This window comes from Acomys minous, assembly GCF_964271855.1.
Source record: "Acomys minous genome assembly, chromosome: 1".
In the NCBI taxonomy this organism is placed as follows: domain Eukaryota; kingdom Metazoa; phylum Chordata; class Mammalia; order Rodentia; family Muridae; genus Acomys; species Acomys minous.
In genome coordinates, this window is record NC_140483.1 from 58,102,485 (window position 1) to 58,128,508 (window position 26,024).

At 49.0% G+C, this 26,024-nt stretch overlaps 1 protein-coding gene across 2 annotated transcripts; it reads right to left on the reverse strand.

Annotated features, from left to right (window-relative positions):
- Positions 1-788: 788 nt before the first annotated feature.
- RAB7B (RAB7B, member RAS oncogene family) lies at positions 789-25,801 on the reverse strand. Of its 2 annotated transcripts, none has more exons than XM_084784985.1 (6): positions 25,655-25,801; positions 17,330-17,397; positions 16,514-16,640; positions 15,832-16,047; positions 7,504-7,629; positions 789-3,211 (listed from the first exon to the last, which is right to left on the reverse strand). In XM_084784985.1, the coding sequence occupies exons 2-6, from the start codon at positions 17,380-17,382 to the stop codon at positions 3,131-3,133; spliced, it is 603 nt and encodes a 200-aa protein (XP_084641111.1). In that variant the 5' UTR covers positions 17,383-17,397; positions 25,655-25,801; the 3' UTR covers positions 789-3,130. The 2 variants fall into 2 exon arrangements, with proteins under 2 accessions (XP_084641111.1, XP_084641112.1); XM_084784986.1 differs by lacking the exon at positions 25,655-25,801 and adding an exon at positions 17,898-18,153.
- Between the last annotated feature and the right edge of the window lie 223 nt (positions 25,802-26,024).

Here is a 26,024-nt window from a genome sequence, read left to right on the forward strand (position 1 = left end):
AGGATACATGCCACTGGAGTCCTGGCCTGGGCTCTCACCCTTCAGCAGCAGCGCAGGGTGCTCCCCTGAGCAAGCCTGTGGTGGGAAGGGTTAATAGGATCTTGTTGACTCAGGTCTTTTTCTTAAAGAGATGGCTATGAAGAGGACTGGGGATGTGTTGCCGTAAGCCCAGCCTGGGCCTCCAGCGGGTGCCACTGTGGTGGGCCTGCTGGCATGGGCACCAAGGGCCAGCCTCCAACTCGGAGTCATGGTGGGGCTGCGGGCAGCTCACAGGGAGCCCTTGTGGCTTGTCAGCTCAGTCCACTCTGCCCCCAGGACTGGTCAGCGCATCTCCCAGTTGTAGTAGGAGATTTGTGAGTCTCCAGGCCCACAGGTCCTGTTCCCATTTGGAATATTCAGTCTGGGCTCTGAATGAAAAGAATACAAAATGTGTGTCATGGACTCCGTGAAGCTGTGGCAGAGCCTTCTTTTTAAGCTGCAGTATCCAGCAGGGCCAGGCCAGAGCTCTTTCATTCTAGCTGGAGTCTCAGCATTTTCTCAGGACCGCTTCCTGAGCAGGCGACCTGTCCTCCAGGAGGGCTCACGCTCTGTGCTGGGTGCTGTTGTTGTTGCTGTTTTGAAATTCTTAATTTTTGAATAAGATCCTTTTATTACAAGGCCCCAGAAATGATGCAGCTTTTATTGCCTGCTCTTTAACATCATTGGCACATTGTAATATGCTGACTTATAAATGCTGATATATATGTACATGTATGTATAATATATATATATATATATATATATATATATATATATATATACATATATATTTAAAAGGAAGCCCTCCAGGACCCTCCATAGATGCCTAAAGTCACACAGCATCAACCCCTCCCGGCGCTGTGCTTCTTATCCACACATGCCTATGATCAAGTTTAAGGAATAAATTAGGTACAGTCAAGAGACAAACAAGAACTGATAATAAAATAAATGACCATGATACTGCACAATGATAAAATCACGTAAATGCATATTTCAAAAACATTGTACTATTTTCCACCTTACAGCCTTGTGATGACATAAGATGACACCGTAACTGTGAGATGAGATGGTGACATAGGCACTGTGGCATAACTTTAGGCTGCTACCGATAGAGGCATTTGAAATGGTGACAATTGACATGACAACGGAGACAGCTACAAAGCGACTGGTGGGTTCGATACACTGAATAGAGGCCCAGGTAGGATGGCAAAGAGGCTCATCGCACTTACTTGAATGACATGTGACTTGAAAGTTGTAAGTTGTTTGTTTCTGGAATTTGCTATTTAATATTTTTGGCCCATAGTTGACCACGAGTAACTGGGACTGCTACCATGGACCAAGAGGGACTATTGTCCCACAAAGGATGAAAACAAAGGAAGCACATACTAGCTGTTGTGTGCATTTAGATATGGTCCTATGTTCATTGTGATTCTGAGACACACCCCCCACACCCCCTACAGCCCGTCACAGTCCCTTTGAGGAAAGACACACATACACACTGTGAGAAAGAGAGAGAGAGAGAGAGAGAGAGAGAGAGAGAGAGAGAGAGAGAGAAGAGAGAGAGAGAGAGGCACAGCACTCATCTCTGAAGGACACAGACAGTGGTGAGCTAGAGCCTTACTCTGTTCCTGTGACAGTTGCCCTGGTGAACTGCTTTATACTTCAGAGCAGGTGTGTGTGTGTGTGTGTGTGTGTGTGTGTGTGTGTGTGTTAAAGACATGGGCCCAAAGTCCCTTGGCTGCCTGCCTCTTAGTGGGTCTTTGCAATCAAGTACTTCCTAGAGACTAACACCTCAGCTCAGGAGACACCTGTGGAGACAGGAATGTCATGTGTGTGGTAGGCATGAGGCATGGGCCTGAGCATTGAAGACCCTGAGAGTTCATCCTGGGCACCTCCTTCAGACTGAGCCACCCTATCCGTGCTGTGTGACACTAGAAGAAAAAGCAGGTTGCAGCCTTGAAATGTACAGGGCACTGAATCCATCTGTTTCCAGGCACCTTGCTCTGGGATTTGTCTCTGATTTTGATTTGTTGCCTGAATCAAGGGTCCTGAAATTTTTACCCAGGACATTTGAATTCTTACCCAATTGACCCAGGTTCAACCTTCCTAGAGCCTGGGAACGAGAAGCTTCAACCATCTTGACAGAAACACCAGCTTTTCAAGTGTCCTCAGGACTGAGCTCATCGTAGAAGCAGAAGGCACTTCTGCCCCCTCGTGGTCAGTCATCTAATCATCAGGGTACCCAGGCCTCTTTTTCTCTGAAACAGCAGCTTTGAGTCCTCAGATAAGGACCTTTCGCATGGGATACAGCATGCTCAGGGTCTTGGCCTCACTTCTGTCTATCCTGACATACTCTTCTTGTTAATGTCAGCCCAACAGTCACACCCACAGGAAAGCCCTCTTGGACCCCTTTGTCTAAAACAGCACCTCCTTGCCGGCCTAGGTGCTGCTCTGTGGCAGATGCCTCTCTCTCTCCAGGTGTGCCTCTGGGAGGTCAGGACTCCTGCTTTATGTGTTACAAGCACAATGTACACAGAAGGCATCAAAAACATTTGCCAAAGGAGTAAACATGTGTCCACAGCAGCAAGTAGGATTTCATTGGAGCTCCTGGTCCTCAAACCACACTGGGATATGGGGGACCGTGGGAATTCTAATTTGACAGATAGGCACACTGAGGCCTGGTCACTTATGGGAGCTGTTTGAGCGCCTGGGAAGCAGGAGCAATGGCTTTTGTCTTGCTCCCTCAGTTCTCCCCGGAAGAAGCTGTGGGAAGCCTCAGGTCTGTAGGCTTCTGCCAGCCAGGAGTGGTCCTCATCCTGCCTCCTTGGCTTGGCTGCTGAGGGAAACAGCTGTGTTTCCATCCAAAGCTGTAAGTTTGCAGGGCTCAAGGGAACAGCTCAGTCCGCAGTGACTGCCTTGGGGGAGGGGAGGCGGAAGAGTTTTCGCCGCTGTCCGCACTCTGTTGATTTCTCTCTGGGTCCAGGATTTGGCCTGTGACGTTCTCTCCTGCACAGTGGCTCGGCCTCCCAGCTGGGTATGGGCTGGTGAGGTTGAGCTTGGCATGAGCGGCCTGCACAGCTGATGGGGGGAGTCCGAAGGAGGCTACCGGGTATCAGCAGCAGCTTCTCCTTGGCTGCTGACCTGGCGAGAGCTTGATGGAGTCTGCGAGGTGACTCTCCGTGGTGCCTTGGTACTGAGAGGAAAGAGAAGTCGTTAGTCACACCTGAGGTCTAGAGAGCCCTGATACTCAATGGGCCCTGGTTGCTGCCCCCCAGTCCATCTTCTCTCTGAGGGCCAGAGGGGAAGGCCCTGCCTTCTGCCTTCTGCCTTTCCCTCTCTGTCCTGCCTCTCTCCGGGAGTCCTGGGTATCTCAGCGGAAGGATTTGAGCAGCTCAGGCCTGACTTCCAGCCAGGACGCATAACTTTCTGTTCCCCAGAAGGGACAACTGAGGTGATGTTTTAGGCCCAGGCAGAGATGGTGTCAGCTAACCCCTCACCCCTGGCGGATATTGTCCCCACAAACATTCCAATGTCCCAACATTCTCTGTGCTCAGGGCCCTTCCTGCTCTTCTTGCTGGCTGTCCGAAGGAGCCCAGCTGGCCCTCTGTCCCTGTCCCAGGTGTAGGGAGACTTGCCCTACCAGTTCAGTGTCCTCCGGCCACCTTTTATTTTTCTCTCCGCCAACTATCCAAACTCCTGTCACAAGAAAAACCCAGAGAAGCAAGTGCCCACCTGGCTCCCTCTCTAAGAACCTCTATCCCTTGTCTCCAGGGAAGGTTGGGAGTTCTTCAAGGCCATAGTTTTTTTTTCTTTTCTTAAAGATAGGGTCTCCCCATGGTTGAGAATCTCAATCCCCCTGCCTCTGCCTGGGTGTTGGGGTGACAGGTGACAAGGTCATGGGTCACACAGACAGAAAGATAGCTGCTGCTGCTTCTGGATTTATTTTTATTTTTTAAATTATGTATAGCGTCATGAGTCTCTGTGTGGGTTTGTATACACAAGAGATAGTGCTCAAAGAGGGCAGAGGCCAGAGGTGTCAGAGCTACCTGGTGTGGGTACTAGGAGTGAAATTTGGGTCCTCTGGAACAGCAGAAGGTGCAGTTAACCATGGAGTCATTTCTCTATACCAAAAAGGTTTTTTTCTTAAAGGCACCCGGGCTCTCTCCAGCTATGGGTTTTGCTGGTCCCATCGCTATGGCACAGTGCTCCATCCACAGCTAGTGCTGTATGTAAGTAAATGTGGGAACAGTGTGCACCGCCTCTGTGTGTCCACAGCTGTGCTACACTGGTTTAAACACAGGCCTCCTGCCTGCTAGACAGACCTGTACCCAGTGGGCTGTCTCAAGTCACTATTCAGTAGACACTCCAGGGTCAGGGCCAGGCTTCTGGTTTTTATTTTCTATACAGCACCTAGGTGCAAGTCAGGCCACCAGCTGATAATTACCAACCAAAGCTAGCTATGGGCATGGGCCTCAAGAGGTGTTATCAGGTCCCACTTGCTGTACCTGGTCCCCAAAGACACCCAAGGGCCAGTCTTTCCTCCCAAAGTGTTTCCGCTTCTCAGTCCTCCTTTATAGGGTCTCAGGGCCAGCAGGACATCCACTGCCCTCACCTCAGCTACCTCACATGATAGGCATTGCCCACCCCTCAGCAAATTCTTTAGAATTAGTAGAATTTAAAATTAGGATGCATATTTAACTAGGAAGAATTCATGTTTGGGGACGTGCAAAAGTTTGCTGTCGCAGGAGCTCCAAGGGTGTTCCCAGACCCCAGTCTGACGTCCTCTTTCCCTGGGCAGTCTCTTTGTCACCCAGTGAGCCCACCCACTCTGCAGCATGCTGCTCGCCTGCTGACAGCAGCCATCTTTGATCAGATGCCGTCTCTGTACAGTGTTACTACCTAAAACCTCACAAAGATCCCAGAAGATTGTTGATACGGGTCAGCTAGGGAAGCAATAATGTAGAAAGGATGTGTGTGTGTATGTGTGTGTATGTGTGTGTGTGTGTGTGTGTGTGTGTGTGTGTGTGTGTGTGTGAGGCTTCCACCTTCCTGCAGTGGCAATTCTCTAATTTCCTCCTCTGAGGCCCAGGGTTGATGTCATGGAGCTCATGACCTCTCCAACATGTCAAAATATGCTCGCAAACATGGGAACTTGTTTGTGAGCATCCATGTGGATCTTGCTTGTAACGTGTTGATGTGAAATTTCTGACTCCTAGTTCTCCGAGTGCACACACACACTGCTGAACGATGTGCTCTGTAAGGCATCAGTGTCCCGGGCTGCCACCTGAGTGCAATGGACAGCCCAGGGTCACCTCCTGGCTTTTCAGTGTTGAGTCCTAGCTCCCTTGGCCATAGCTTAGCTCCGTCATCCACACGTCCCCTCCCCTCATCCTTTTCAATGTTGCATTTCCTGGCCGGATTCTTGCATGAGCCCCATGAATTGAAGCCTTGGTCACTGGATCCCTGCCGTTCTTTCCTTCCTCCCCACACTACCGAAGACCCGCTGTATGCACCTGCGAACACTTCCTAACGCTCTGCCTTTGTGTATGGCACCCTGTTCCCCTTGCTGCCAGCTGCCTCTGTTTCCCTCATGTGTCACACTCCTGAGCCTGAGGGCAGCGAGGCTCCTATCTCGAGCCCCCACAAATGATAGCTCAGGAAATGATTATGGGTTGGGATGTGTTCGTTTTAAACATGGAGAAACTGAGGCTCAGAGCAGTCATATGCTTTGACAGGTACGCGTCTGAAACTATGAGGACAGGACTTGATCTGGGTCAGTCTGACCGCAGACACCATGCCTTTGACCTCCAGACCTCCGCTCAGTCTCCTGCACAAGTATCAGAAATTGCAATGTGGTTGCCGAGCTCTTCTTTTGTGGAGAAAAGATTTAAACAAGAATGAGCAGACAATCACCTCCCCCCATGTGATGATAGCAACATAGTAGGAAGGACATGCTTCAACTCCAATGTAACAGGAAGGGGAGGACGCTCTCCCTGAAAGGACAGTCGATGACCACACATACACACTGGCAGTAGGCTGGGGAAGATTTTTTTTGTGTGTGTGTGACTGAGTCTTTGGCAACAATTACAGCACATAATCGTGATGAGTTGTGATAAGCTGCCCTGCCTCATGGTACAGGCATGCTCACCTGCACATTGGGAGCTGGCTTTCCTGGCTGTGTGGCAAAACCACGAGTACACACCACGCTGTAAGATGAGTGCTCTCTCCTGTTTATTCTCAGGGGGCAGTGAGAGACTGGAGGCTGGACCATGTGAACAGAGAAAGCTCCTACCTCTCCCCCTGTGCAGCCGCTGGAGGCAAATCCTACCAGCAGGGGCTTGAGATCTTCTCTTTGGACCACGTGGGGCACACAAGTCACCAAGTCATCCACAGTGAGGTCAGGATGATGGCAGCCATCTCTGCCTAGGCCTCCAGGCTCCTAACCACTCCATTTTCATTCCCCCCATTTTAAAACCATCACTCTGACAATGATTATCTTTTGTTTGTTTGGGACAGGGTCTCTCTGTGTAGCCCCGACTGTCCTGGAACTTGCCATGTAGATCAGGCTGGCCTTGAACTCATAGAGACCTGACTGTCTCTGCTTCCCAAGTGCGGGTATTAAAGGAGTGTGCCACTATGCCTGGCCCTTTCTCTTAAGGAACCCCTCTTAGTTCAAGGTGGCAGAACAAGGTAAGCAGATGAGCCCCAACTTGTGCCAAACTTTCAAACTCCACATTGGGACGTTCAAGTTTTGCCATTAGCTAGGCATGGTGACATACACTTGTGACAGTAACACTGTGGAGGTGGAGGCAGGGGGACTGTGAATCAGAGCTCAGCGTGAATTGTCTAAAATAAAATTAAAAAAAAAAAAACCCAAAACATACAGAAGCAGAACTCGCCATGGCTTCTAGGCAGCCTTCAGTGCGCACGCTGCCCCCTCCCTGGATTCCACCACCAAGTCTACACCACCATACAAAAGTTGTGTTGCAGTCATTCATGATCTTCGTCTTCCTTCCGAGTCTGATGGTCCCCTGCCGCCTGCACAGTGCCTGGAGCACATGCCACACCCAACACAAGCTTGATCTGAGGCTGTCAACAACTCCTATACGAGGCAGATGCCTCTTGACTAAATGGACGCCTGGTCTCATGAGACTTTTATCCCACAACAAGGACTGGCCTTGAGACAGCTTCTCGAATCCTCACTGAATTAGAATCTCCAGGCATCGGGCCCAGGATTTACATTTTTAGATACCCCACAAGGGATTGTGGGAGCTGGCCAGACTGCAAAGCTAACTACTTAACTCCCAGGTACTTATGCCTCTGGCATCTGTGTCGCAGAATTGCTAAGTCCATCCAAACACTGACCAGTGAAGGAGATGGATGCTCCTATCCCTCCATGCTCTCACTTCCACCCATAGAGACTTCTTGGCAGACCCTGAGGACCCAGCCTGGGACAGTTCCGTCTGGTCCCACCGCATCACTCACCCTCATCAGAGCCCGCGAGGCCAGAACCTCAAAGGCTTGTACCACATTGATGTCATTCTTGGCACTAACTTCAAAGTAAGGCATGTCCTTCTCCTTACACCATCCGCGGGCCACCTCCTGGGGCACCTGAGGGAGAGAAACGATCACTGTTTCTGTGTCGCTGTTACCACGGCCGCTGTCGCCATCGCTGCTGTGGCTTCAGTATGGGTTGGTCCCTCCAGAACCCATGTTGAACATGATCCCCACTGTGCTGAGTAAAGGAGGCCTCAAAGGGAGACTTGATCAGGAAGAACTAACATGACACCAGAAAGATAGCTCAGTGGGTAAGAGTGTTCGCTGCCCAAGTGTGAGGGCCTGAGTTCAAATCCCCAGCACCCATATAAAAGCTGGTGTGACCACAGATGCCTGAAACCCCAGTGCTGTGCGCCAGGAATGGGTAGACCCTGAGAGGTCACTGGCCAGTCAGCCTTACGGAGATGGCAAGCTTCAGGGGAATAAGGAAGTTCGTCACAGAGCAGGACTGTCGCCGGCCTCCTTGGCCTCTGCACACGCATGGGGATATACTCCTTTCTCAACGTGCACACATACACATGCCTGCCCCCATACACACACATGTACCTTTAAAGAAAATAAGATAAAAAGGGACCAGCACCCAAAGGAGTGAGGTCTCTCTTTTGTGGGTCTGAGAGCCGTTTGTCAGAAGGTAAAGCCACCCCTCAGGTTTTGACTTTTTCCTCTTTTTCTTCCGTTTCCTGTCACCACCATCCTTGCTTCCTACCATGTCCTCAGCTCCATGAGTGTAGCAGGTGGCCGCCGCCCCTCTTGATGACTGAGGGACTTCCCCGTGCCTGTGGTGTCATATTTTATCTTTTCAGTTCCTAACATGAGTCTGTGAGGTGGGTGTTGCCAGCACCATTTTACAGATAAGGACCTGGAGCAGTGGTTCTCAGCTTGTGGGTCTCGACCCCTTGGGGGTTGAATGACCCTTTCACAGGGGTCACCCTAAGACCATCGGGGGAACCGTGGGTACTTACATTACAATTCATAACCATAGCAAAATTACAGTTACAAACTAGCGACAACTTGGGGTCATCACAACATGAGGAGCTGCGTTAAAGGGTCGCAGCATTAGGAAGGCTGAGGACCGCTCTCTGGAGAGTTACCTTTGTGTAGGACAGTAAGGCCTGGGCAGGGTTTGGGCAGGGACCTGGCAGATTAGACCCCCCTTCACCATCTGGCTTCCTAAAGTCTGGCTAAAAGCTTCCCCCCAACACTGCCTCCTTCTTCGGTCCCTTGAAAGAAGATGCCCCAATAGACACAGGGCAGGCAAGGCGGGAAAGGAGAGCTCCTGACTGAGCAGATCCATGCCAGCAGGATCTCCCCCACCCCCCACCCCTGGTCAACCCCCCCCCCCCGGAGTGTTTTCCCTAGGACAGAGCCCTGGAATGGAGAATAAGGTTAGCTGGTAGTCAGGCTTTGTGTTGGGCACTTTTACATGTCAACTCACCTAAGCCCTACACACACACACACACACACACACACACTCACACACACCTGCCCTAACCATGAGATGGATGCAATTAGTTCTACTTTATAGACAGGAACTTTATAGGAGGCTCAGAGAGTTTCAGAAACAGGCCCTGGGTTGCACAGCTCAGGGAAGCAGAGCGTGGATGCCGGCTCAGCTCGGCACTCCCTCATCTGTGCGGCTGCTGGAGTGCCCTACATAAGAGCGTTGCTCCTCTTAGCTGTCACCCTGTGAGACTATAGGTTCCTTCAAGGTTGGGCTCAGGGCCTTTTTCTTCTCATCCTGTATATGCGAGCCAGCTAAGAGAGCAGACGCTGCTCCCAAGTGCAGACAGTTGGACGCAGTTTGGCTGCTAAGTGTGCCTCATATGCTTCAGAATTGCTTTGAGGCATGTCTCATACCATAGAGTGTGATGCCTCATTAGTTATTCTGAGGGTAAATTACCATATAGATTATATTTTCTTTGGCTGATACTTTAAAAATTAAATTTATTTAAGGAAACCAAGCTCTTTCTCCAAGAGAAAGGGCCATTTGTGTATTTTCCTAGGACACAGGGCAGGTTGGGGAAACCAAAGACCGCCCTTCATATTGTCTCCCCACCGCTGGCAGGTTCTGAGAACTCCTGTCTCACTGAGATTAGGATGCACCAGTACCATCATCGTCCACTGTTAGCATTCTGCTTCAGCCTGCCCACCTGTGATGTCATTGCCTACCTGCCATGGGGGCGTGGCCCTGCCCAAGATTATAAAAGGCCAAATCCTCCCGTGGCTCTCTCTCTTACACTCTTATCTACTTCCTTTCTCTCTCTCACCCCCTCCTCTCCCTCCCTCTTAGCTCTCTCTTCTCTCTCTTTCTTCCTCTCTCTCTCTCCCTATCTCTCTATCTCTCTGTCTCTCTGGGGTACCCCTCTTCCCCCTTTCCTTCTCTCTCCATGCTCATACAATAAAACTTCTCCATATAATACCTGTTGCCTGATATCTTATTATCTTATTTTTAAACATAAATTCCAGTGTCTCTGGTTCTTCCCCCCCCTGGTCTCAGGACCGGCAAGAATGCCCAGCGGCTGGTGTCTTCCTCCATTTCACAGTGTCCCTGTTCACCAGCACTGCGCTGGGATTGTGAGCCTTCCAAATGAAGACTGTGTTCAGCTAAGCAATAATGTCCAGGCCTCGGTCTTGGCCTCTGATGCCTAAGATTTTCCTGACTTTGGGAAGAGGGAACCTAGTGTTGACGAGGAAAGCTCCTTCCTGTGGGACACAGATGACGCAGAGCTGGTAAGCCATGAAGATTTTCTTCACTTAGGGTAAATCCTCAATTGTCCCAGTGCTCATGGGAACCCCCCCAACCATATGTTTATTTTTGTTTAGACTTCATAACTGTAATTTTGCTAGTGAGCAGTGTCTCAGTTCCTAAGACCACTGGCTATGTGTGTTTTCTGATGGTCTCGACCCACAGGTTGAGAGCCAATGGTTTTAGAGGGACACTTGGGATGTCTGGATTAGTAACATGTAGATAAATAATCACTGGATGCCAATACCTTACCTCTGGAGGGCATCTTGAAATAGTCATATTAACACCTTGTACACTGCTGGCATCCTAGGTGCCACCTTGGAGCACTCAAAGTGCTCCGAGTCTTTTAAAGTGTTTGAGGGCAAAGTCTAGACTTACACTTCCTGTGTCCAGCCCCCTCTAGCTCCTAGCTCCCAAGATGCTGAGAATTTAACTACAGCTAAGTTATCTGGCACTCAGCCCTTACGGTTACTGTCACAGTGAAGAGAGTGCAAAGCGACTCTTTCCCTAGACTGTGGTCTGCTAGGGACACTGTTTTTTAGATCAAGGCATAACTAGCAGAGCCCAGAACCCTGTCCAAGGCTGAGCTCTTCCTGAGAGCTCGCCCCTCTGTTACAGCTGTAGCTCTGCTGTCCCTTTCCTCTAAGCAGACAGTGACTGCGGTGTCTGCCTCGGAAGCCACACATTCATCTTGCCTTCTGAGTTGCCTCAAAAATGACGGAACAGACTCTCCAGAGCATCAGTTGAGACTATATGCTCCAAGCCATGTCTTTCTGGGCCTCCAGCCCCTCCTCCTACAGAAGGCTGGGCTGGAAAGAAGCCATCAGGCAGCGCTGTTAGTTTTCTCTGCTAATTTCACTTATGATTTCATGACTTTGAAGATCATCTTGTCTTTTATTAGTGAAGCATAGTAGCTATTTATAGCCTAATCTCAGAGGACTCTGAAAGTAAATACAAGGCTCCGTACCTGGAGACATAGTGTTACTTTAAATGACTTTTCCTTTTGGTTGCAATGGACTGTTTAACACTGTGGTTCTGCTTATTTATTGGAAACCAATGTTTGACAAAAACTAGGCCAGATTGCAAAGATGCATGCATGTCTGTCTGTCTGTCTGTCTGTCTGTCTGTCTGTCTGTCTCTCTCTCTCTCTCTCTCTCTCTCTCTCTCTCTCTCTCTCTGTGTGTGTGTGTGTGTGTGTGTGTACATGTATGGCCATCAGAGACAAGTTGTAAAAGTCAGTTCTCTCATTTCATCATGTCTGTTCCAGGCGTCACTCATGTCATCAGGCTCTGTGGCAAGTGTCTTTACTGCTGAACCTTCATGTTGGCTCCAGTTTGCACCATTTTAGTTTTGATGCTTTTCCATATCATATATATTGAAAATTATTGTTATATAGATTTAAAACTAGCATGCCTGGGGGCTGGAGAGGTGGCTCGGCAGTTAAGAACCCTTGCTGCTCTTACAGAGGACCTGGGTTTGGTCCCCAGGACCCACCGGGCAGCTCAGTTCCTGATTGTAACTCCAGTTCCATGGGATCCTATGCCCTCTTCTGGTCTCTGCAGGCACTGCAGGTATGTGGTGCACTTACATGCATGTAAGCTAAATACTCATAAAATAAAGATAAATAAAACTTTAAAAGAATTAGTATATCTGATATTAGTCAGTAAACCTTGAATAAAAACAAAGACTATTTTAGAAAACATCATCCTAGCTCCTATTGGTGGTAGGTCGGAACTCACCTCCCTGGGCATGGACCAAGCATTAAGTCCAAACCCAGCAGCTCAAATATTACAGCCCCCTTTTTCATGAACTAAGGTTTTTCCCACTATTGGATGCTGCAGTTTTTTTTAAACAAAGATAAGCCATAATTTCTTTAAAACATTTCTGGGTGTATTGTGTGCTAGCATATGTATGTGCATATTTATTGTAGTAAAATATACACCACATAAAACTTAGTAGTCATATTTAAGCATATAATTCAGGGCATTAAAAATGGTATGCTACCACCATCACTATTTGGGTCCAAAATTTCTTCCTCCTCAAATCTAGCAATATACTTTTAAATACTTATTTTCCTTTAATTAAGAAGGAAAAACAGCTATGTTTTCCAGGCCTGTCCCTTGGAAAAACCACGGAGGATACAAATACATTTCCTTTAATTCTCAAATAATCTAAGGAAACTATCTTCTGGTTTCCTTGGCAGAGCAGAGGTTGGAGGAGTCCTAGGGCATGCAGAGAGCATGGCAGACCTTGGGTAGCCTGCTCAGCCAAGGTGCTGAAAGGAATGGTGCCTGCCCCCTCAGCTCTGTGCCAGTGAGCGCAAGCCTCCCTAGCTATACTCACTTGGCTAGTCTTCCCTTTCGTCATCCCAACTGGGGGTGACAATCTCTTTGCTAAGTCAGCACCACAGTAAGGAGGTCTGAGGGCAGGAGCTGCACCGCCATTTTTCTTGGCCTTAACAATATGGAGTCTTTGTGTTGAGTCTCTCTGCTTTCTCTTCCCACATCCTCTTCCCCGCTTCCCTGAACTCATTTCACTATTGCTCAGTACCTCTTACTTTTGGTTCCTACTAGGCCATCTCCTTCCAAAACCCTCCTCTGGGCTTACCTTCCTGACAGACGTGCTTTCTTTATCTTCCCCAAATCATCTTTTATCCATTCCATTCAGCCAATCCTGGCTTCTCCTTGGGTCTCTGTCTCCCTCTCAATGGGAATTCCATTGAGGTCATTCCCATGTCTGTTTCTGCACAGATGAGGCAGGGCTTTGGCGTGCCTGGTGCCCATTGCTTCTTTCATCTACTTGTTTCTCTTTTCTAAAGCAACGCTCACCCCCAGGTGTTTGGCTCAGACTTCTGTCTTACGAACCATCACCCGCTCTTCACCTAACCTGGCATCCCTCATTCACTGGACGTACGTGACCGGCTTGTTTTCTCCATCAACACAAGGCTGCCACGACTCAAAGCAGCCAGGACTTTTTTTCCTGTCAATGATCACCCCATTTTTCCATCTTCTTTATAGAGTCATATCCAAATACAAAACAGGCCTTCCTTTCTGAAACCATAGCGTTCCTCTCTTTTAAACCCACACTACCCTCATCTCTAATGTCTGATGCTCCAACTCCCCTGACCCCTTTCCTCCAGGTTTCCTCAGAGCCCTCCCACCTCCATACCCCCATCCTTTGCTTCCCTTGCTTGGGAAAGCTTCAGTTCCAGGTCCTGTATTCCTAGCATTTACTCTAGCAGAGCTGCTGAAACACACACCACAGATGCTACCTCAAAGCTCGCAGCCCCCTCCTTCAGCTGAGCCTTTCATGTTCCATTAATTCTTGCCCCCCACCAGCTCATCCTCCGGCGTTTGGATTTAGTTACCCAAGTAATCAGAATCCAACCCTAAATTGTATTAATTTTGGAATGTAGGAATGCTAGAGAGATTCTAGACACCCACCCTTTACCATGAGTCTTAAGCCTCCTTTTTGGTCTCCTTCCTCACGGGAGGGCGGTACCTCTTACTTCATCGAGAACACCCTGGCGCCCCCTTCTCCTGAACTCCCTCAGTTTGACACACAGAAGTATGAAAGAAGCTGCTAAAATGGATGTTCGGGTCTTGGCATTGTAGTTTGACTGACTTCAGCTGAGCAATGGGATGGCCTTGAGACCATGTGTATTTCCAAAAGCTCGTGATGAAGAGTCTCTTAGATGTCACTAATGCCCGCAGCATGAGCACAAAAGGCTTGGAAGAAAGGATTGGATAAGAGTCCTTGGAGAAATCTGTGTTGTAAATATAGGTACTACTGCCTCCTAGAGGAGTTGGAAGAGAGCCTTGAGGTTGGTTGCTAATGTGTGGCCTCTGGATACACACACACACACACACACACACACACACACACACACACACACACACGGGGGTCTGGCATATACCTGAAGGTTCCAAGGTGAAAGGTCATGAGGTGGAGAGAAAGAACCAGCTCTTTAGAAGATGGCCAGAATGCATGAGTATGTCTAGGCTAGGTGTGGGTTCCATAGAGGGACAGGCAGGTTGGAGCTCCTAAGAGGAGAGATTGCAGTTGAAGGAGGAGTGCAAGATACTTGTTTCTGTAAGGCACAGTGAAATGCCACCCGGGGAGGAAGTCTGAAAGACCCAAAGGACTGACTGACAAAAGAGGAAATTTACCACAACTGCCAGACTGGAGAACACAACGCTACACCACGGAACCCCCACAAAACAAGAAATGCCCCCCGCAGCCACTTCTTATTCTTCCTGCTTCACTCCAGGCAGGACTGGACCCCAGAGCTCCCATCTGACCTAAGCAGGTGGGGACTGTGGGCTTGTAAAGCTGACAATGAAGTTCCCACTGCAGCTGCCCAGTCAGAGAAGACTTGGATTACTGTCTGAGAGAGGATGGGTGACAGACACTGAATTTCCAACCTGACCTGGCCACACAGGGCTGATGGCTTGATCCCAGCACACACTTCTCCCCTGAGGTTTTGTTTTTAGGCATCCCAAAGCTGGTGGGTCTCCTCGCTGCTTAAAGTTGTTCTCCAAGCTTCTGAAGTTCCAGACACCCAAACTAAACATGTCCTCTCTCAACAGGGACCTTGCCTCTGCAGGTGGGTGCAGCTGGAAGTACCCCTTCAGTCTCTCCCTCCCTCCCTCCCTACCCCCCTCCCTCCCTCCCTCCTGTCTGCCCTATACTTCATGGCACTAAGCTTTGGTTCAGTTCTCCTGAGGTTTTCTGTTTGAAGTATCATGAAAACGATGTTCAGACACAACGACTCTGTTCCCCATCATGGTTTTCCATTAAAGATACTGAGATACTGTGGTTCTGGCAGCTCCTTTGGCTATTAATTGGGCTTCAGTCAGTACAAAATACCTTCATCTCAAGCTTCATAAATGAAGACAACCTCTATTCCTTTTTAGCTAGCAAGTAAAGGTTCAAAGAACTGTCCACTTAATAGCCATGTGATGGCTATTACCTACACAGGTAGACAGCCACTGTGGTCATGGGTAGACCAGTTTTCAAAGCGTTCATTGACTATGCTGGATATGTTTGACTTAGTGAAAAAGAATTAATTGCCTGGCAAACTTTTAGATCCAAGAACTAAAACCTTCAGATACCCGTGTGACTCTAGGCAGAAATAGTGTTCTAAGATGAAATCAAATTCCACCAAGACCTGACTCCTGGCTCCTCTGAGCTCTTAACTCTCCTACTGTTTATTCATTTCTCAGTTCACGCCATATTGTTTCTATAGCCTAGAACTCACTTCTAGGAAGCCGGCTCTCTACTCTGGACTGAGATGTCCCTTCATTGTGATCTCCGGTTCTCCCAAGTGTATAACTATCATTGCTTTTTACCATGTTGTACCATAATTGTCACTATCAGACTGTGGATTTCTTGAGGCGAGGCCTCTGGCAGCACTGTATGTGAGGACCTAACACAGTACCAGGGCTACAGCTGCTACCTACAGTTTGTCGAGTGCATCAGTGACTGATGGACGAATGAACAAACAGTACCTTCCTGTCTTCCAGATCGATTTTGTTCCCAAGCACCACCATGGGATAGGGCTGGTCCATAGGGATGATCTTGGCCAGGACATCGTTCCTCCAGATGTCCAGAGTTTCAAAGGACTCTGGGTCAGTGACATCAAATGCCAGGATACAGCCATCAGAACCTTTATAGAACGTCGAGACCATGGAGCGGAAGCGCTCTTGTCCACCTGTGTCCCAGATCTGGAGGAGAAGAGCAGCGCCCCACAGGGCTCTGATGGGTGCGGCTGAAGGGAAGCCCAGCAAGGCTGTGTCATGCCAAGAGCGTCATTTCTGCATGAGGAAAGCCTTGGTGTAGGTGTGCACGGCCCTTCCACACCCAGGCACTGAAGCCCCACCCCACCTCACACTCCACCACAGCTCTTACTTTTTCTCTAGGTTATTAGGGCAGGAGTTGTTACCCCAGCTCCAAACAGTAAATATTTGTTGACATTTTGGGTCATCCATCTCTGTTACACTATTCACCTCTGCTATAGTAGATAAACAAGTGTGTGTGTGTGTGGTGTGCCCAGGGAAGAGACTAGAGTTAGCCCGTGAGTTCTACTTTGCTCATCTCTCTCCGGACCCTCTGAACTTTGAGTGCATCTTGTTGCATATTTGTGTGGTTTTCAGGTGTGTGTCTATTACAGAGGCAGAGACGGTTGCTCACCTGCAGTTTCAAAGTTGTGTCGTCCAGTATAATAATTTTGGAGAGGATGCTGGCCCCCAGTGTGGTCTGGTATTCCTCGAAAAATGTTTTGTGTACATATTGGTGAAGGAGAGAGGTCTTTCCCACACTGAGGAAAAAAAATTCCACACATGTGTAAACACATACTTACACGCACGCGCGCGCGCACACACACACACACACACACACACACACACACACACACACACAGAGTCTATTCTCAGGACATTACCATGACCTGCAGTCCTTTCTTTTTTTTCTTTTCTTTTCTTCTTCTATCTTTTTCTTTTTTCTGAACCAAAATTGGCATTTAAGAAAGTGACCCATGGTGGGGAGGCACAGAAGGACAATAGTACATTGCTAGGATGGGCTGGCTTAGGCTTCTCAGGAGAGAGAGAATTGCTCAGATTTTAAATTTCTAGTCTATGGTCTAGAGACCACTCTTTGGGGAGCAAAGGATAAGAAACAGTTTCTATAAGCAGAGATCAACCAAAATGAGCAGTTTGGGATAAGGTTGAGTACAACAGTGCTTAGAGTTTTGTTGGGCACAGCAGGCCATGGGAGGAGCCAGAGACGCAGAACAGCTACACAGCCAGTTACCACAGAGTTGGCCCCAAACCAAGAACTTCTTGCTAGCTTCTTTCTCTCCACTAAGCTCCCTTCCTTACTTGGGATGCAACTCTGCTGTCACTCTCACTCAGAAAGGGTCCCTTGGAGATGCGAGTCCAGCCCAGTGGCCTAACTGATCCCAGGTGAGGCCGTTCTCCAGTGAACACATGACGGCCAGCCTTGGCTTACCCGAGTGCACCAACAATGATAAGTTTCAAGTCCACTTTCTTTCGGGGATTCATGAGGGGCTTCGGAGCCTGTGGGGAAACAGAAGTCATTGTCACACTGGCTGCTCCCTGAGGCTAACCCTGCCACATCCTGTCACTGCAGCCCTCCCATGCATTCCCCCACCTCACCCCTAACCCTGCTACACCTTAGCATTGCCATCTGCGCTGGTTTTCTCTTGTGTACCAGCATCTCTGACCATGGCTAAGGACCCTAGTGAGGCTGTCCTCCTGAAGGGCACACATGGCTGACACACCCTCCCCCTCCCTCCCCTTGCCAAAGTTCCAAGACCAACGACGACTCACTCATTCACCTTTCAGCTCTGGGAGGTAGCCCAGAGTACTGAACAGCAGGACCAGGGCTGAACAGAGACCTCACACACAGCCCAGCCTAGAGCCAGGCATGGAGGCCAGTGTGGGAAGAGGGGATGGGGTTGGCAGGACAAGGGGTCCATTGTCAGCCTGCTGCCTGGAGGCTCTGGATGGAAGACAGTCCCTCCCCCAGCCAAAGGGTGCTGCACATGCAGACTCACAGGGCTCTTCGATGCAGCTGGAAGAAGGGGTGAAATCGGTCCACATTTCTGGAAAGCTACTTGGCAGCACGTGTGGCGAGCCTCAAAATAGTTCTGACTTCTACTTCTAGGAATTTTTTTTTTCCTACAGAAACCACCAGAAACTTGAGCAAAGACTTTTTTCTTTCAAAAAAACTTTTTTTATTGATTCTTTGTGAGTTTCACATCATGCACCTCAATCACAAGCATCACCTGTTCCTTTGCATCCACCCTCCATCCTTGCAACCTCCCCCACAAAAGAAAATAAAGTAAGATAGGATAAAAATGGTAATAACCTCATCATAGAAGCTGTGGCATGTCCCAATGTGCCCCACAGTGCACACTTTTGTCTACACATCTTTACTTGAAAGTGTTCATTGCAATGAGCCATTGGCCTGGTTCAAGGCCTCTGGTGTCTGCTACACTACCAATAACTGACCTAACAGTGACTCCTCTCACTGTGTCATGGAGATCCTGCAGCTTTGGATCTGTAGGACCAGCCCTTTCACATGCTCCAGCAGATCATAGATGGGGTAGATGTTGGGGTGGGCCACCTCAAAGGCCTGAATCTGGGCCTGGGAAGGAGCTGAGTTGGTCAGCCGGCCAGCTCTCCTACACCCATCACCAGGGTGAGTGCTCCAGCACTGTTTCAGCTAGCTCACCCAATGCTGTAGCCAGCAAGGGGCAGGGTCAGCTCTCCTGTGCTCAAGCACTCAGGGGGCCCACCAGCACCCCAGGCACCACGGTCAGTTCTACTGTGCTGCCCAGGTGAGATGCAGGGTTCACTCTCCTGAGTGCTGCAGCCAGTGAGGAGCAGAGCCAGCTCTCCCGTTCTCATGACCTGGGGGAGGGGACTGAGGTGGCTAGCTCTTTTGTCTGCTGCAGGTGGCAAGGGGCAAGGGGATCTCTCCCTGGATCAAGTCAGCTCTCCTGAACTCATGTCCTCAAGGGAGCTCCCCAGCTCCCCGCCGGTCAGCCTGTCAGGGTCAGCTCTACGGTGCTGCCCAGGTGAGGTGCAGGGTCAGCTCAGCACAGTGCCTCAGGCAGCAGGCCAGGCCAGCTGCCATAGGACCACAGACCAGACATGGCACTCGGCAGCAGCCTGTGCTGGATGGCAGAGCCAGCCACTCCAATCAGCATGGCGCTCTTTGGTAGCGCGGCCCACAGATAGCCACCTGGTCTCCAGTGGCAGCCCAGACCACGGACATTCGCTTGGCCTTTGGTGGGAACTCAGGCCACAGACTCAACACAGACCCTAGCTGTGGGAGGACCATGGACCCAGCCTAGGCCAGGGCCTCACCATAGCCTCCTCATATCTGCCTGTTCTTCACTGCTGTTGAGAGGAAAGACTTTTCCAGACTGTCCTTCCAGCATTGCTTATAAACACCCAAGAGTGAACGGGTGCTTAGGCCAGGACACATAATGAATTTCGTAGTAGTCATTAGAGTGGAGTTTTGGGTATTTTAGTATATGTGGGGAAATATTCATGCTTTATGATCCTAGTGAAAAGTTGTTGCTAAATTATGTGTGCAACATTATCTAAGTGTTAACTACTATCACAATTGGCATGTAAAATTTTTTTTTTCAGTGTTGGGGGTTGAATCCAGGGCATTGTGAATGCTAAGGAAGCACCATATGCAGAGCTTCCATGAAATACGAAATGTACACACTGTACAATAGTTGAATCTAGCTAATTAATAATGCAATGCTGAGCACAAAATAGACGTACTCCTTTCCTGTGAAGAGAATGCAGGAGACCCCTGAACTTGACACTGAGAGCACCTACGGTGAAACGCAAAGGACTCATCTAAGAAACATCAGGAAAGAAGGAACAAGGACTGAGTAACACTAGAAAGTGTTCCCACGATACAGAAAAGGAGCCAGGCGGTGGTGGCACACACCTTTAATCCCAGCACTCAGGAGGCAGACAGAGTTAGGAGGATCTCTGTGAGTTCGAGGCCAGCCTGAAGAAGTGAGGCATGTGGTGCGGTGGGTGATATTTCCTAGGAGAGAACAAGATAAGAACATTCTGGGGATGGAGAACGGAAAAGGTGATTGATTTGCTTCAGGGGAGGAAGCAAGATTGAGGTGGAGTCTGGCTATCCCATTTCATTCATTCATTCATTCATTCACTCATTCATTCTTCACTCATTAGCTACTTAGCAAAAATTCTCCATCTCCCAGGGATGTAGAGTCAGGGAACCAAAGACACTAACCTGGGATGGCATACTGCAACAGTGCTGCTGCTCACAAAGTCCTGGAAAGGGGTGGGGCCTCTGAGCATCAGTTATCTCTTTGGAAGGGGCTCAAGAACAGTGGAACTCTGTTTCCTAACACTTTGGTATAGTGTATTAACTTATCTTTTTTTTAAAAAAGATTTATTTATTTTATTTATTGCATATGAGTGCTTTATCTGCAGAAGAGGGTATCAGACTTCATTATAGATGGTTGTGAGCCACCATGTGGTTGTTGGGAATTGAACTCAGGACCTCTAGAAGGGCAGGCAGCCCTCTTAACCACTAAGCCATCTCTCCAGCCTGTATTAACTTATCTTGAAAGACCAACAGGATGTCTTAGAAGGACTCAGAGTTCCAAAATGGAGGCAGAAGACAGGAAAGCACCAGCTGAGCACTTGCAGTGGTTGTACCACACTACGTACGTGCAGCAGGCTGTTCTCACCATAGCGGTGAGGTGAGTGCCAACAGGGCTCAGAGAAGGGTCCATTCACTGGGACGTAGCTCAGTACTACATAGTGCTGGCCTAACTTGAACAGGGCTTCTACAGCTAGCATCACAAGGTGTGTGTTATTGGGGGCTGGAGGTGGGGAGGGGCAAGTCACTCAAAACTCACATAATAGCACAGTATAAGGAAGGCCAGAGAAAGCTCTTCTGTGCCCTGGTGCCTTCTGATGCCCAGAGTTTGGAGCCTTGACGTCTGTGTGCATGAACATACGGGGCACTGGACTCAGATTTGCTGTGTTCAACAAAGCCTTAGGGTACTGGGAAAAGGCAGCCAGACAGCTGAAGAGGTTCCATTAGAGCAAAGGGGCCTGGGCCTGCTGAACAGGAGCTGTGTATGAGGACCTGTGAGGATCATGAGGAGAGGGAGGGAATGGGCCACGCACATTGCCAGGTGCGTCACACTCGACATGTCGACATTTATTGGTCAGACTCTGCTGAGAACTGTAAAGATACGCGAATAAATAATAACACGTTGTGTGCGTTAAGTGAAGTAGTGTGCTATTGTGTTTGATGTTCTGTTGTGATATATTTGCTGGCACAAGTTGGGGTTTCCTTAGAGTCTTCAGTTCTTATTATGCTAGCTATTTTAGTGCACACACACTATCTACATGGTCAGCGCTGTTATTATGTCAAAGTAGATATTTCCAGGAGATAATTTAGGGGTTCCTAACAACACACAGGCTGTAGTGGCACGGGTGGGGGGCTGGGTTGGAGCTGAGGTTTTGATCCAGACTTAGCTCTGTAGACTGCACTGATGGTTGATACTGATGGCCAGTTTGACAGGACCCAGCATCACTTAGGAGACAAACCTCTGGGCACATCTGTGAGCTGGGAAGATACACATGGATGTATGATTCCATGGGATCTGGGATCTGGAGCCGAGTAAACAGAATGCAAGCTGAGCACCCACATTTGTCTCTCTGCTTCCTGGCTGCGGATGCAGTGTGAGCCCCAAACCCTGCTACTATGAAAGATTGTTCTCTCCAACTATGAGTCTAAACAATCCCTTACTTCCTTAAGTTTCTTTGCTTGTCAGTCATTTGGTCACAAGCATGAGGAATATAACGAGCAAAACCAGGGTACCAATACAGTAGGCTTTTGATTTTTAATAATAGAAAAAATTTGAAGCCTGAAGCCCATAAGGAAATTACTCTGTCATAGAGCCACACTTGTACACTTCTTTGAGGCGGAGTCTCCTGTCATTGCCTAAACTGGCCTCAAATCAGCAATCCCCTGCCTCAGACCCTCAAGTATCTAGGACTGTAAAAGTGTGCCTCTTCACCAAGAGACCATGCCCTTAAGCAGATATGAAAGAGACTGACATACTTGCTCCTTAGGAACCCTGTCAGAGCACATATTTGCTCCACCTGAATCTCCACCAATAACACACCTTCTTCCTTAAAAATTAAACGAATTAAAAACTAATATATGGCTACTATAGCTACACTCTGCCCCCTACCCTGTATCTTCTCTCAACCCTCCCTGTGGTTCCAGCCTTGCCACACCCCCTCTCAAACGCATGCCCTCCTTCAATAACAGACTTTCTTCATAAATGCCAATCCACATATATTCTGAAATATAAGGCCATTTTTAAAAGGATGAAGTGATGACATACACCCACCCATGATAATTTACGTTTTAAACAAACAAACAAACAAACAAACAAACAAAAAACAACCGTCTAAGCATTTGGCAGGGTGTGATTGATCCCGGTTGTCAAGAACAAGCACCAATGTTCTGAGTGTGTTTCTGTGCTTAATTCTACACATGTGCATCCTGGAAAACGCTCAGACAGAAACACACCATCTAAGGGGAGACAGGAAAGGCAGAAGAGAGGCTAAGACGCAGGGAGTGGTGGTGCAGGGCTTTAATTCCAGCACTTGGGAGGCAGAGGCAGGCGGATCTCTGTGAGTTTGAAACCAGTCTGGTCTACAAAGCATGTCCAGAACAGCCAAGGCTACACAGAGAAACCCTGTCTCAAATCCAACCAAACAAACGAGAGAGAGAGAGAGAGAGAGAGAGAGAGAGAGAGAGAGAGAGACTACAAGTTTCCATTATATCTTAAGAGTATATATTTTAAATTTGTATTCTGTTTCTGTAATTTAAAAATATCAAAAGAGTTACCTCCTCTTTTATTTCCCGAGTCCCACCCTGACTTAACCTTTACAAAGCATGTGTAACTGGATGGCTGCCCAGAGTAATCGGAGTGTGATTTCCTATTTGGATGAGTCACAGTGACTTGGGGGATGCTGGATGGTGGTGGTGAGACTGCCTCATGCCAGGCAATGACCATGACTTTTGGGGTCAGAAAGCACTCTCTCTTCTCTATTCTATCCATGTGTGACCTTGAGCCGTGAGTATTACTAACCTTGGAGTGTCTCTATTCCCTCCGGGATAAACTGGCCATCACTCAAGGCTGTGGCTTCCCCTGCAGACGGCATGTGTGTGTCATGTGATAGCATAACAGGACTCTAAAGTTGGGAAAGATCCTGATAACAGCTTAACACCTTCTGTGGGGGTGGGGATTGGTAGAGGAGGTCTGGGATCCGATTTGCAGTGGTTGCCACCTTTGATGATGAAAGCATGCCCGTTATCGCTGGTGTCAAGCTACAAAGGTAGGTTATGCCTATGCATAGAAGGACCTCAGTTGCTTAATCTAAGCAATGGGCAATGCTAGGCTCATGGGAAACAGCCAGACATGTGTGAATGCTTGTTTTGCTCAACACACACACACACACACACACACACACACACACACACACACACCTTAATTTCTTTGCAACACCAGACGCTGGGGAGAGTGTTGGACATGAGCTTGAAGCCCCTCCTTTGGGTCCCATTTCTAATCCTCGTAACTTCTTGACCCCTCCCATTGTCCTGATGCCCTTTCCAGATGTGCTCTGGAAATGTGCAGTCACTAGAGACTCCCATAGCCTTGGTGTTTGATTCAGAGAGTGACTGGGGCTGGCCCAGTGCCGGGCTTGGAGGAGCCTGTTTGGAAGCAGACAGCAATGGGAGCTCCCTTGCCTACTCCCAGGTTTCAGAAGGTAGTGAGGTCCCTTCCCTTGTCCTCTATCCCTGGCTGGGCGGTGGCTACAAATGCCCCTTTCAGCCTCTTCCATTTGGCTAACTCCCAGCTTCAAAGGGGGAAGCAGGGCACCCCCTTGTCTGCAAGGCTGAGTCATCTTCACTGTTACTTAACAGTGAGTAGCAAGCTTGGAATGCCCAGCCAGCCCAGCCCACAGGCAGGACCACTTCTTCTCCAGTTCCCGCCCACAACACTTTAAAGCCAGAAGGGGGGGTGGGGGTGGGGTGGGCTCCGCCCATAACTTCTGTGCAAAGCGAGGAAGGCTGTGTTGCTGAGAGCCCTTGGGTCTGTGATTAGTCTGCAAGAACTCTTGAGGGTCTCAGCCTTCACTTGCCAATGACCCACGGGCGTCAGCCGGGACCCAGGAGGAGCCTCTTGCCTTACGTTGTCCTGGATGCGGTCCCATATAAGCAGTAAGACCAATGAACAGGGGCAGCTGGGACTTCTGCAGCAGCCCCAGCTTCCCCGCCCAGCACACCTCCCTAGCTTAAGCCTCTCTTCTCCCTTTTGCTCCCTGTAGAATATTCATTCTAGCAAACAGTGAACTTACAGGCTGAGTGTTGAGTGAGGTTCTTGGGGGGCGGGGGAACAGGAGGCTTTGTTGTCTGCCAGGATCACTTGACAGTCGGCCTCACCCACCAGAGTCCTTGCAGGTCTAAACCTGCTTCCTCCCACAGTGCTGGTTTCAGAAAGGCCCATTATTCCTGTTCTTGAAGCTCTTTGGGGAGCTGTTTGCCCTGCTTCCCCAAGTAGACTACCCATACCCTAGACAGCACCTTTTATCTCTCTGTCCCCCAAAACATGGTGGGGATGCTGGGACTATAGAAACCTCCCTGAATAGTGATGAATCTATCCATGTGTCACCCTTCTAAGCATGCATCCATGCATCCATGCATCCATGCATCCATGCATCCATGCATCTGTCTATCCACTCACCCGTGCTGAGCATGCCTGCTATGCAGTAGCACACTATATGCCTACGAATACCACAAATTACTGTCTCCATAGGATCTTTGATCAATAAGCACAAAGCAATCATTTTTATCAACACACAGTGCCTACTGGCACTTATAGAACACTTGCATTTTACAAAATGCCCAGTGGATTCTTGAGTCAAAAACTAGTTGGCGGGATGGCGAGATGGTGAGATGGCTCAGCAAGTAAAGCTACTGGGCAGAACCCAGGTAAGGGTAGGAGAGAACCTACTCCACAAACTCTCCTCTGACCTCCACAGATATGCTGTGATAAGTAATGCACTCCCATCATTCACACCACACACACACATACACACACACACACACACACACACACCACCACCACCAACAACAACAACAACAAGAAAACTAGGTTAGTAGCCAGCCTAGAGCAGAACCTGGATCTGACCACTTCTGATCACTGGCTCATACATTTTAGCTCTTTGCTAGGAGAAACATATGGCTTAGAACAACAGGGACATTTTCCTATTTAGGGAGCTCATCTTTCTCTGATAGGCTCTGCATCTTCATCCCAGAAGGTTACCCTGTCCATGTGCCAAGGAGATGCTAGATGCCGCAGAATCCAGCCCTGTTAGAGGGCTCCAGTTTCTGTCAGGCTGTGCAGGTTTAGAGGCATGACACTACCCTCCTCTGAGCTGTCCTGTCTGGTACTGCAGCCTTTGCAGATCCTGTAGCTGGGCCCCAGATCTCTATGACTGAAAGGGAATTCCTTTCTCCACCACTCCCAGGAACTTCCTGTGGTGCAGGGGTCTTTGGGCTGGATTAAAGTCCCCCACCTGCCAGGTTCTTAGCCTCAGCCTTGTACCCTGTTTTTAGTCCTCTTCACCAACAGCCAAACAGTTCCGGAGCAGCTGAGCACATGCAAGGACAGAGAGGCTGTCAGGACACTTCCAGCCATGACTGTATGGCACTCACCTCACACAGGTCGGGAGTTCTAGGTCTGGGCCTCTCTTCCTGAAGTGGCAGTTTTAATCTGGCCAGTGTTGAGGACGTAAAAGGGCTTGGTGAGAGGCCACTTCCCTCTGAGTTTTCCTCCTCTCTTTCTGTGCACAGACTTGGGAAAGTTGCAAAAGAGGCTGGGCCTGGGTGACCTCAGCTGTGTGGGTGGAGGGGGTGAAGTACACTGGGAAAGCGAGGCTTCGGAGCTATTTAGATTTAGGGCACCAGGAATATTTAGTTCGTAAGGACTCTGATTCCAGGGGATGAGGAATGGCAGGTTTGAGTTGGGGGAATTTTGAACAGAGGGCCTGCGAGGGGACATGCCAAATGTATAGGATTATAGGAA